Below are 12232 nucleotides of genomic sequence, written 5' to 3'. Positions count from 1 at the left end.
GCATCTGCAGAAGGTTCCCGACCGGGAGGAGGGAGATGGTGCGCCAAGGAAAGCGACTGTGTGGCCCGGGCGCGCGTGGACTGGGACCCGATGTGAGCAGGTGGTTGGCGGGGTGGCCGAGGTTCGGGATGCGTGGGGAACGTGGTTGCGGGGCGCGAGAGGACTCGGCTCGGGAATCGGGAACCCCGCTGGGGGGTGAATGTGTCGGAGGAAGAACGCAGGGCCTGCGGTGTCACCTCCCTCCCCACTTACTGGGCGGCTGCCGCACGGGAATCAGAAAAGAAACCCAGCAAAAGGCACCAGGGATTCTGGGGGCTTCTTAGTAGACACAGGGGTTTTGACGGGGTGAGAATGGGTTTTCATCTGTGGCAGCAAGTTAACTTTTGGGCCTCAGGACCCCTCTTTCTACTCTTGGCGACTTACTGAGTATCCCGGAGAGCTCTTGTTTTATGTCTGCGGCTATTTGCCAATGCATCAGGAGTTACAAGTGCGAAATCTTTAAAACACAGGAACACAGGCAGTCCTCTGGTTACGTGGGACTCCACGTACCTTGCCATCTCCCATTTCTTTATTTAAAAAAAAGTTCCGTCATTTCGACATATGTACATATGTGCTTTATGTTTTTTATTATTTACTGTATTTACCACAAGGTCAGGAATTATCTTTTAAATTTTTTTTACTGTTTCAGTTCATTACTGCTGTGTGTGCGCTCCATGTGAGTGATGTAGGTGCTCATGTAGGTGGGTTCCAACTTACACAGCAAAAATCGCTTTACCTCGCCTCAAAGGAGCGGATCTCCGACATAACCCGAGGACCTACTGTATACGAGCTCACACATTCTGTTAGCCAGAGCAGTGATAACCACATGTCCCCGTGGCTTCTGGAAGACTCCATTCTACCCATGTGAGAAGTAGAAATGGCAAAGCATTATTACGGAAATACTTTGGCCTTCCAGACACGGCCACCTCCCCTCTCCAGAAAGGTCTTGTAGATCATTCATACTTCTGTTGACTTTTGGAATATCTTATATAAGTTTTGTATAAAATACTTTTGCTGAAATCCTAATTAGTTGAGACAGATGAGGCATATTCCCTATTCTTTCTGGATTCCCTTGTTTTTTGGGGCGGGGGTGGGTGGTAGTTGGATAATTACATTCCTGCTTCCGGGCAATTGGAAGTCAGGTTTTTAACATAAAGATATATTTTTTTCCCCTTTGAAGATAATGCTTTGTCTTTATGTCTCAAGTTTAAAAACATGGCTCTAATGCATACATGTTCTTTTCCATTCAACAGAAAATTCATTTGCAAATTGCCCGACAACGGTAAAAAGATCAGAGACTCTGTTGTCAAACTGAGAGCTGTCATTGCAGAACGTGAAGAAGTTAGAGGAAAAAGTGAACTGTTTCATCCTATTAGTTTAGACTGTAAACCAAGGCAAAAAGCAATTGCAGTTGACGTGGACACAGATAAGGCCCAGAATTCTGACCAGATACTTGATACTTCATCACTGGTTCCTGGCTGTTCTTCTGTAGATAACATCACATCATCTAACACAGCCTCACAGCAGGGACTTGTTCATTCTAGTCACAGAGGTGATGAAGAGGCTCCCCAGGTTGGGTACCCAGTGAACAAGTGCCCAGCTTCCAGCAGCAGCGCCACCGCACCTTCCCCACCCGAAGCCAGGGAGTGTCTCCCTCAGCCTCCTGTGTCAGGTCCAGCAGAAGATAATTCTACCAGCTCCGACGACCTCTTCGTTGACAGGTTACAAAGGATCACAATTGCAGACCCAGATGAGCAACATTCAGAAGAAAACACGAGGACTGAGAACTTGACAGGCCTTCGTAGTGGGACACAGAAGAAACCTCATTACATGGAAGTGCTAGACATGCGAGCCAAAAACCCAGTGCCCCCACCACGTCAATTTAAAACTAATGTGTAAGTACCCTTGGAGACAGACCTGTCACAGGGACGTAATATTTGTTAAACTCAAAAAATTGGGAGAACGCTTAAGTTCAGGGGACTTTGTGTGAGAGCTACTTGTATTTAGGAATGAGTGTACTGTGGAAACAGTGAGACTGGCCTGGCCTGCCTGGAGTGGAGGATTCATGTTGGAAAACACTTTAATATTTTAGCCAAATAATTGAAAAGGTTTTAAATAGCAGATGGAGTATTAAATTGCAGGATACTTAGCCAATATTTTATAATAAACAGAATTTATTATTACGTTTCAGAACCATTTTCTGGTGTAGAGCTCCCCCTTTGATTAGAATGTCAGCCAAAGAAAAAGCAATTGCAGGAGCCCACAGGCTTTCTCAGCACAAATATTTTGTGTGCTCACCGGATGTAGCAGCAGGTGCTGTGGTGACACAGAAATAAAGATTCTGCTCATCAAAGAGTTTAGGCTCTAGATGAGGACCCAGGGCTTACACACTTGGAAGAACAAACCATGTAACAACTTCAGAGGGAAAGAAGCTGAGAAGAGGTTAAAAAAACTGAAAATAGATTGGGGTAGGGCGCAAACCCTGCTTCGAAGTTCCTTTTCATAGTTTTGTTTCTGAGCTCTTCAGAGAAAGAAAAGCTCTTTGAAGAGGAAAGAATGTTACTTATTTGTATGCAGATGTGGCATTCAAATCAGGGGGTAGGAACTGGTACAGCCTAGATTTACAAGGATGTAGCATTATCAGGTACGAAGTGGAGCAACTACTGCCTGCCTTAGAAAAACTGAAGACCTCTAGTTGAAAATACCTAAAACCATTTTTATTGTTATAAAGAGACTTTAAAGTTTAATCCTACCCCACTTTAACCTCAAAACGTTTTATTTCTTTCGTCTAGAAAACCAGGATTGTGTTACATTAATTTTTAGTTAGGAGTAAAAAGCAATCTTTGATTAAGTAACCTCTCATGTTGTGTGCAAAGAAGTATCTTTCCTCACTTCTGGGAAGACAAACATATAACAGAGAATGCCCTGATCCCAGTTTTGTGATCCTGTCATTTAGCTGGAAGCAGGAGTAGCAGTGAGGGCTACCAAGGGTTAAGGAAGTTGGGCAGAAAGAGCTCCTGTGCACTTAGAGCAGATCAGGAAAGGCTGGGCCTTGCTAGAAGGCCATGGGCCAGTGGGGGTGAGGGGAGCATGAGCAGCTGCGTGGCAGTTGGAAAGTGGAATAAGGCTCCAGTTCTCTTCCCTTGGCCTCCTCCTGCATGTTCTGGCTCTGGCCATCAAAATGCTGGAGGCTGCCCTCTCCCACCTCTAGCTTTGGTCTTTTTGGAACCTCAGATTTACCTGCAGTTACCTATGAAATGTGACTGTGTGGGTATCCATGGCACCTCAGGTTTATCATGTACCAAGTAGAACTCATTTCTTCCCAAACTGACTTTTCCCCGTATTTCCTAATTCTTAGTGTCACCTCCTCATCCCCCCTCCCCTTCCCAAGGTGTCTTCCTTTTTCCTCATCTCCATATCTTCTAGCCATGAAGACCTACATAATACATTTCCTTTGCCTTCACCCTCTTTCCTAAGGGAGGACTGTCACCTCTCGGGCTGTAACTATGGTCTGTTCCAGCCTCACGCCTTACCTCTTCACCAGTCCATCTTCTCCACTGCTGCCAGAATAAAATTTGTAAAGTCAAATCGGAACCTGTTCCCCAGAATAGAGCTTTTCACTGTGTCTGGACCAGGGGTCCTCAAACTTTTTAAACGGGGCCAGTTCACTGTCCCTCAGACCGTTGGAGGGCCGGACTATAGTTTTAAAAAAAAACTAGTCGGCTGCTAAGCAACAGGCAGCAGCGGCAAAAACACCCGGCGGGCCGGATAAATGTTTTCGGCAGGCCGCATGTGGCCCGCGGGCCATAGTTTGAGGACCCCTGGTCTGGACCCAGTCTACTTCCCGGGCTTGTCTGGCTGCCTTTTCTGTACTCTCCCACTTGCTCCTCCTGTGTGCTGCAGCCATGCGCTTCTCCCTCTGCTGGGGTGCCCTCCTCCCCTCACTTTCTTGGTGGGCACTATTCCAGGACTCCTCAGATTTCACCATCTTCAAGTTTTTCTGGCAGCCTCCCTGTCTCATTAGAATCGACGTTTCCTTTATGTTCCCATGTACCGTATATAGATACGAATCATGGTACCTGTGGTATACAGGGTAGGTTTACAGTTGTTCATATGGAAAATAGTACAATCATTAATAAATAATATGAGAATGAACTGTTGGGCATACTCACAACTGTAAACCTCCTTTTGCCCCACCCCTATGTTGTGCTGAAACGGTTGATAAATTTATTTCCCTCTACTGGATAGTAAGCCCCTTTGCAAATGTTTTTTGAATAAAAAAAAAAAAAGATAGCTTCAGTTCAAGTATAAGGTTTGAAGAGAGAAGGAAAGGACAGAGCTACGGTTGAAGGCCCCTTGTGTGAGTGAGTGTGGCAGATGTATGTCCACAGGAAGGGGATATAACAAGTTTCCCCTCTTCAGGTTACCCTCGCATCAGAGTGACTCATCGAGGCACCCGCAGAGAAGAGGGTCTCCCATTTCCCCAGAGGAGAGGCTGCGCAGGGATAAGCAGCATCTCGATGACATCACAGCGGCTCGGCTCCTACCACTGCACCATCTGCCTGCGCAGCTGCTCTCCATAGAAGAGTCTTCGGCACTTCAGCAACAGCAGAAGCAGAGTTATGAGGTATTTAAGAGTATTGCTTGTTTACTGTCTGTATGTTGGATGCTGCTTACGTAAGTCGGAATTTACTTCAGGGAGGACGGATTTAACAGAGGGATTAGGTGCCAGAGAAATGGCAGATAAGTGCCATCAGCTCTCAGATGTGTCCCTCTAGTTTTCAGTCTTGAATTTGCTAGAACTGCAGGAAGCAGCTGGAGGTGATCACAGCAACCTGCAGCATCAAACTGGTATTGGCCAGGAAATGCTGCCACATGGCACATCCGAAAGCCCCGGCTCTTAGGACAGCAGGAGTATCACTGTGTCTTCTCCCTCTTAAAGCCCATGGGAGAGCTGCTCAGTGGTGGGATCGAACCAGGACCTGCAAAGAGAACCAGGGAAATGTGGCTCCGGCTCCCATCTCCTGTGATGCATGGGTGGGCATAAAGGGGGTGGGGGAACAGTGTTGTGTTCCGACAGACAGTTGGACACTAGGGTTAAAAGCCTAATCGGCAGGCTCTTGTGAAGATAGAATTATCTCCTACATACAGTGACTTAGTCAAGTTTGTATAGGACTGTTTTTGAAGATCTGTACGTTCTATAAGAACTTTAAACAAGTATATTGACAATTTGTGTACAGAATAATGAGATGGAAGAAAATAGGTGTGAGAACCTTAGTGAGAAAAGAAAGGGTTTGATATACTTAGTAATAATTTGAGTCTCCAGAAAAGTAGTAGCCTAACATCTTAATATTGCTTAGATTTTAATCAGGTAGTATACTAGTATAGCAGTTAATACAGAACCAGGCTGCTATTCTGCCTTGGCTTTTCATAAAAGCTCAGTTGGCATGGATTGGCATCGTCAAGGCACTCCTTTTTAAAGCCATTTTTCTTCCTCTCAGTGCATTAAAATTATACAACCATAGCATTGAGGAATTTTTTAAAAATTGTCTATATGGTCTTAAATGCCTGTCCTAAGACATTTTTAGGTTGAATTACACCCGTCAGTTTGAAGTTGACTTCCTTGGCAGAGTAGTCGTAGCTCCTGCTTCAGTCCTACTTTCCCATCATGCCCATGGCCTGAGGGGACGATCCTGAAGGAGCTCCTGTGGTGTGGGAGAGAGCATGAGGAACGTGAAAGGCAGAACTAGAAATGAGTGTTGCTGGCTGCCATACGTCCGTACATGGGTGGTTTATCCTTGGGTGTATATAAGCACATTGGCAGAATCTGGAATTTACTTGGACACTTTGCTGCATAGTAATTTTCTTGGGACTTTATTTGGAGAAGGATAGTCAGCTTTCCAGTATTAACTTTTTGATTTTTATTGTGGCATTGAAAGGTAACTCATAAGCCTAGAAACCATGATTTATTCTAGGAAAGAGGATTGTCAGTTGGAGAATCAATCAGTACAGCATTAGTGATTTTTGACATTTGATAACTCGGATTGTTCTATGAGTTTGTATATACACATGTGTGTATCCACATACTTAAAAATATATCTGTATTTATAACTGTTGTAGTGTGAACTGATTACTCAGTTTCTCATGAAGAGGTGGGATATTTCCTTGCACTTCATTAATGGACGTCTGTAGCTACAGCTGTAGCAGGCTAGTAGGTCTCCCAGCACAGCTCTGGCATCTGTGGTAGACACAGCTGTCAGGCTCGGTGCATCGCTGTAGAGCTCTAAGTTTAGGAATTGTAGGGACAATATGTGAGTGTGTAACTTCTTGCTTTACATTTTATTTTAAAGGAGATGCAAGCCAAGCTCGCAGCACAAAAATTAGCCGAAAGACTGAATATTAAAATGCAGAGCTATAACCCAGAAGGGGAGTCTTCGAGGAAATACCGAGAAGTAAGGGATGAAGATGATGATCAGTCCTCTGATGGTGAATTCTGAAGATGGGCATTGGGGTACTTTGCTGACTCTGCCTGTTGAGATGTCATTTTCTTACATCAGACTTTCTAACAAGTATCAAGATCAGTGTCAGACGTTGAGGGAAATAATTTTATAAAGTTACGCAACGGTAGCTATAAAAATAGTTTGTCTTTCAGAAGATAACTTTTATGTACTGGAAACGTTTAACATTTGAATGTTGTATTTAAACGTATTAAAGTTTTGCAGTATGTTGTGTGTTGTCTGATATTTTAGTATATAGTAAAGAACATTTTTTTTCTCTAAGCCAAATGAAAGCAGGTAATTGCTTTTTTCCCTTCTTTTTACCTCTATCAAATAGCTTTTATTACATGCCTTTCAGTGAAATACTTAGTTGTCCCAGGCATCACCTAAAATGAATTAGGAAGATACAGTTCCCTCTTCTTTTGAGTAATGAAGGGAGCAATCTAAAGAATTCTATGCATGTTTGCATGGGCTTATTGAGGTACTGGATGGGAAATACCTAGGAAGACACTCATGGAAAAATGCTTAAATGTTTGTTTCCTTCTTCTGTCTTCCCTTGGAAGAATGTTATCTTTCTTCTGGTTACAAATAAGGAGTACATTTGACTCTTGAACAACGCGGGGGTTAGGGGTGCCAACCTGATGAATTGAAAATTGTATATAACTATTTTTAGTTCATGTTGGAGGGTGGATGGTCTCTGAATGACCAGCTTTGCCCAGGGTAACGTGAAATATAGGAAAGTCTAAGATGACCGATGAGGTGAAGGGAGTAGCTGTTCATATACTTGACCTGATTTGAGTTCATTGCTCTTAACAGATGATAGATTCAGTTTGGTGAAAAAAACAGTTTTTTTTGTTTTTAAGCTACAATTGAATTATTGTCAATACATTGCCCCCCCCCCCCAAAGAAACATACATATGTAGGCTGCAGAAACCTCAATCTATATATTCATGTTTGTAGGATTATATGATTGTCTCCAGAGAAATTAACATGTATGTTATCAAAGATTTCTTTAATATGTTGGAGCTTTTAAACAGTGCTGAAAGCAAGAATAAAATATTAATTAGAGCAACTTCAAAATTTTAGTGGTGATGTGTTACTGGTGCTTAATTAAATTTAACTTACTTTAAAAGAGACTTCATATATGTAATTTGATGGAAAATACATTTAGGTCAGATGTACAAGGAGAGTAAGGGCTGAGTTCTATATCAAGCCCCCATTGCCCCCAGAAAAGCAAATTAAAACTATACTGAGCTAACAATTTCATTATTTTTAGTTTGTAAAACTAATAGTAAATGATTTCACAGCATAAAGTTATTTGATGTTCTTTTGTTAGAGGATGAAATAACACATGTTACTGGTATGTCTGGAAAGTAGGATAAGGTGGAAGGGTTCACATGCATACATGCATAATTGCTGTAATTCTGCTACCCAGAGAGAGGTTCTGTGAACACTTGGGTATATGTACTTGTACATATTTTTTTCTATACATAGCTATCCATGTATATTTTCAACTAGAGGCCCGGTGCACGAATTTTTGCATGGGTGGGTCCCTTGGGGTGGCCTGCGGAAATTGGGCCCCAGCTCACGCCCCCAGCCTGGCAGCCCCGCAGCCCCACCTGGCACCCCACCTTGGCCTGGCACTGCCCCCTCACCTGCTCCACCATCCCACCTGTGGGATGATCAATCAGGGCTGGGCGCCCCCTGCCCAACTCCCTCAATGTTTAGGAGCTAGGTGGTGGCCCCGCCCCCTGCCATCACCACTGCAGGGTGATCAGCAGGGTGATCGCCCCCGCTCTCACCTGCCTTGAACTGGCGCTGCCCGCTCACCTGCTCCACCATCCTGCCATAGTCCCGCTCTCATTGGGGCCTGTTGGGGCCCATTGGGGCCGGCAGCGCCTCCAATGCTGTGTTCTGCGCCGCTCCCTGGTGGTCAGCGTACGTCATAGCAAGCGGAACGACAGCCTGAGGGAACAATTTTCGTATTAGGCTTTTATTATATAGGATAGTGCAATCACACTATACATTAACTCATAGTCTGCTCAATATGTTGTAAACATTTTCCCATATGAAATATTTTGCATTTTAGATAGCTGCAGACTATTGCATTTTATGGGTGTACTATAACTTTTAAAAATCAACTTAGTGTTTAACAGTTTGATTATTAATTATAACTAAACAATGATGCTATCAACTTCTTAAGAGATAATCACACATGTACAAAATGACTTATTTCCAGAAGATCTTTTTCTAGAAGTGAAATTGGTAGGAGAAAGGTAAGTTTTTGAGAATCTTGATTTTATATATATATATATAATCACTCATCACAAAGATTGTGTCCTTTTACATTCCCACTAGCAATACATCAACCAGAATTGAAAATTGCTGTTCAGAATCTTTGCAATTTGAATAGTTGCAGAAAAGGATACCTATAAAATTGGTGTTTCTTTGATTACTTAATGAAGGTTGGTGTTTTTTTTTTTCATGTTTATTGACCATTTACTAGTATATACATTTTTGGGGGCATTCTATATTCTATCCTATATAATAAAAGGCTAATATGCAAATTGACCAAACAGTGGAATGACTGTTCGCTATGACACGCACTGACCACCAGGGGGCAGATGCTCAATGCAGAAGCTGACCCCTGGTGGTCAGTATGCACCCACAGAGGGAGCGCTGCTCAGCCAGAAGCCGCACTCATGGCTGGCGAGTGCAGGAGTGGTGGCAGTAGCCTCTCCTGCCTCCACAGCAGTGCTAAGGATGTCCTACTGACAGCTTAGGCTGTCAATCAGACATCCCCCAAGGGCTCCCAGACTGGGCGCAGGCCCAGCTGAGGGGACCCCCCCCCCCCCCACAGTGCATGAATTTCGTGCACCAGGCCTCTAGTTATCTATATTCTCTTGGAGAATTTGTGATTTTGATTGGTTTATTAGTTCTTTATAAATTAAGATGCCCATCTTTTGTTATGTTGTTATTGTTTTAGTGTATTATTTGCCTTTTAATACAGTTCATGGTGTTTTTGATGTAGAAGTGTTCTTTAGGATTCTACCTTTGCAGATATGCTTGTGCTTGAGCATGCTTTCCCCACTCCAAAGGTGGATACATATTTATCCTTATTTTCTTCTAGTACTTCTTAAAAATTTCACTTTTATACTTATCCTTAATTCAAAAGGAAATTTTGATCCATCTCAAATTTATTTGGGGATATTGTATGAGGTGAGATTTAATTTTAATTTCTGCCAATAGTTGATCAATTGGTTTAGTATAAACCACCATTTCCCCACTGATTTATAATGCTGCCATAGAATAGTCATAGATGTCTTGGACCTATTTTGTTTTCCCCACACTTTTTAGTAATTATGGCTTTAATTAGCAATAATATTTGGTAGTACAAGTCTTTCATTCTTTAAAATTTTGTAAAATATAGCCTTTTTAATTTTATAAAATTTTATAAAATATAACATAAGACAGGTGTGCCTTTTAATGGATAAAGCAAACAGCTATGAAATCACAAACCAGATGCAGAAATCCTACTGCCAGTACTCCAGAATCTCCCTGTGTGTCCCCTGTTACCCCCTCCCCCCCTCCCAAAATATAACTACTATGCTGACTTTATGGTAATACTTCCCTCATCTTTAAAAAATGGTTTTACCAGTTATGTATGTAACTATTTAGTTTGTTTTGCTGACTTTTGACTTACAAAAATGGAATCATAGTGTATATTGTATCTGGTGTCTTTCAACATTGTTTATAAAATTCACGTCATGTTTAAGTGTGGTTTATTCATTTTCATTGCTGTTTCATGTGCCATTCTGTTAATACCATTCTGTGATAGTCACTTCTATGATAGTTTTAGTTTGGGCTATTAAAGGCAATGCTGCCATGAGTGTCTTTGTGCACATAAATTTCTGTAGGATATTTACCTAGGAGCTGAAATAGAAGGTGGTGTGCACATCTTTAACATTGACTTTCCACCACAACCCATCCACCATGTATGACACTTGCAGTTCATCCACACTTGGTATTGCCAGACTTTAATTTTAGCCAGTATGTTTTTACAGTAGATATTCATTGAGTTTTATTTTGCACCTCCCTGTTTGGAATAGCATTGAACATCTTCATATGTTTATTGGCCACTGGATTTCTTTTAAAAAGCGCCCATCCAAGTCTTTCCTTCATCTTTCTGTTGTCTTTTTCTCATTGATTTGGAGGATGTATTCCTGATACTAATCATTATTTGGTTATATTTGTTGTAAATCTCCTTATCCTCTCTGGATTACTTTTCATTCTCTTCATGGTGGTTTTGATGAACAGAAATTCTAAATTTTAATGGCAAGTCTATCAATCATTTATGTTTAGTGTCTTTTGTATCTTAAGGAATCATTGTTTATCCTGAAGTCATGAAAATATTCTCTTGCCTTTTAAAATCTTTTTCATTGAAAAATGTTTCATAATTTTACCTTTCCCATTACGTCTTTGATTCCACTGGAAATTATTTGTGGCTGTGTGAGGGAGTATCCTTCTGCATAGCCGCTTGTCCTGACATCCTGCAGTGCACTTCCGCGTATTGAGTGTATGTATATGTCTGTTATTTTCTGGGTTCTCTCTGTGATTCCATTAATCTATTTGTGTTAATATTTCACCACATTATTTATGACAGCTCTATGATAAGGCTGGAGTAAAGTCTGCCATCCTATTTTTCAAGAGTGGATGGGGCATCTTTGACCTTTTGCATTTTCATATAAATTTTATTTTATATTTTTATTATTTTATTTTTAAAAAATCTTTATTTTTGAAATTATTACATATGTCCTTTGCCTCCCTGAGCCCCTCCAGCCTACCCTGCCCCCAACCCCAGGCCCTCCCACCCCACTGTCAGCATCCATGGTTATGCATATATGCATACAAGGTCTTTGGTTGATTACCTCCCACCTGCCATCCAATCTCCCCCAGCTTCCCTTCGAGATGCTGCACTCTGGTCCAGCTTCCATGTCTCTGGAACACTCTGGTCACTAGTTTATTTTGTTAATTAGATTCCATATATGAGAGAGATCATATGATACTTGTTTTTCTCTGACTGACTTATGTCTCTTAGCATGGTACGAGAACTCCATGGTCCCTCCATGCTGTCTCAAAGGGTAAGAGATTCTTTTTTACTGCTGCATAGTATTCCATGGTATAAATGTACCACAGCTTTTTTTATCCAGTTATCTAATGATGGACACTTGGGCTGTTTTCAGATCTTAGCTATTGTACATTGTGCTGCTAAGAAAATAGGGGTGCATACATTCTTTCTGATTGGTGTTTTGGGTTTCTTAGGCTATATTCCTAGAAGTGGGATCACTGGGTCATATGGCAGTTCCATATTTAATTTTTGAGGAAACTCCAAACTGTTTTCTATGATAACTGCACCAGTCTGCGTTCCCACCAGCAGTGTACTAGGGTTCCCTTTTCTCCACATCCTCGCCAGCACTTGTCATTTGTTGATTTGTTGATGGTAGGTATGAGGTGATGCCTCACTGTTGTTTTAAATTTGCCTCTCTCTGATTATCAGTAATTGTGAGCATTTTTTCATATGTCTCTTGGCCATCTGTATGTCTACTTTAGAGAAGGTTCTATTTAGGTTCTTTGCCCATTTTTTTTTTCTGAAAAATTTTTTGCAGGTGGATGGGGGGTTCTGGACTGGGAAGCAG

The 12232-nt window shown here is 41.9% G+C and overlaps 1 protein-coding gene across 2 annotated transcripts; it reads left to right on the top strand.

Annotated features, from left to right (window-relative positions):
- Positions 1 to 705: 705 nt before the first annotated feature.
- Positions 706 to 6768, top strand: POLR2M (RNA polymerase II subunit M). 2 transcript variants are annotated; one of them, XM_023751607.1, is made up of 4 exons: positions 706 to 903; positions 1293 to 1934; positions 4462 to 4666; positions 6390 to 6768. In XM_023751607.1, exons 1-4 carry the CDS (start codon positions 866 to 868, stop codon positions 6534 to 6536), a joined length of 1032 nt encoding a protein of 343 aa, XP_023607375.1. In that variant the 5' UTR covers positions 706 to 865; the 3' UTR covers positions 6537 to 6768. The 2 variants fall into 2 exon arrangements, with proteins under 2 accessions (XP_023607375.1, XP_023607374.1); XM_023751606.1 differs by lacking the exon at positions 706 to 903 and adding an exon at positions 911 to 987.
- The last annotated feature ends 5464 nt before the right edge of the window (positions 6769 to 12232 follow it).

This window comes from Myotis lucifugus, unplaced genomic scaffold (assembly GCF_000147115.1).
Source record: "Myotis lucifugus unplaced genomic scaffold, Myoluc2.0 scaffold_23, whole genome shotgun sequence".
Classification (NCBI taxonomy): Eukaryota; Metazoa; Chordata; class Mammalia; order Chiroptera; family Vespertilionidae; genus Myotis; species Myotis lucifugus.
Note: the sequence above shows the minus strand (reverse complement) of the source record. Positions and strands in the feature narration are given on the sequence as shown.

What these genes read in the sequence shown, in the direction of transcription:
- POLR2M (XM_023751606.1), top strand. Translation starts at nt 917, where the DNA reads ATGGCAAAGCATTATTACGGAAATACTTTGGCCTTCCAGACACGGCCA. An exon ending in CCCCTCTCCAGAAAGGTCTT is followed by an intron (nt 988 to 1,292) that starts GTAGATCATTCA and finishes TCCATTCAACAG; the next exon opens with AAAATTCATTTGCAAATTGC. An exon ending in AGCAGAAGCAGAGTTATGAG is followed by an intron (nt 4,667 to 6,389) that starts GTATTTAAGAGT and finishes TTTATTTTAAAG; the next exon opens with GAGATGCAAGCCAAGCTCGC.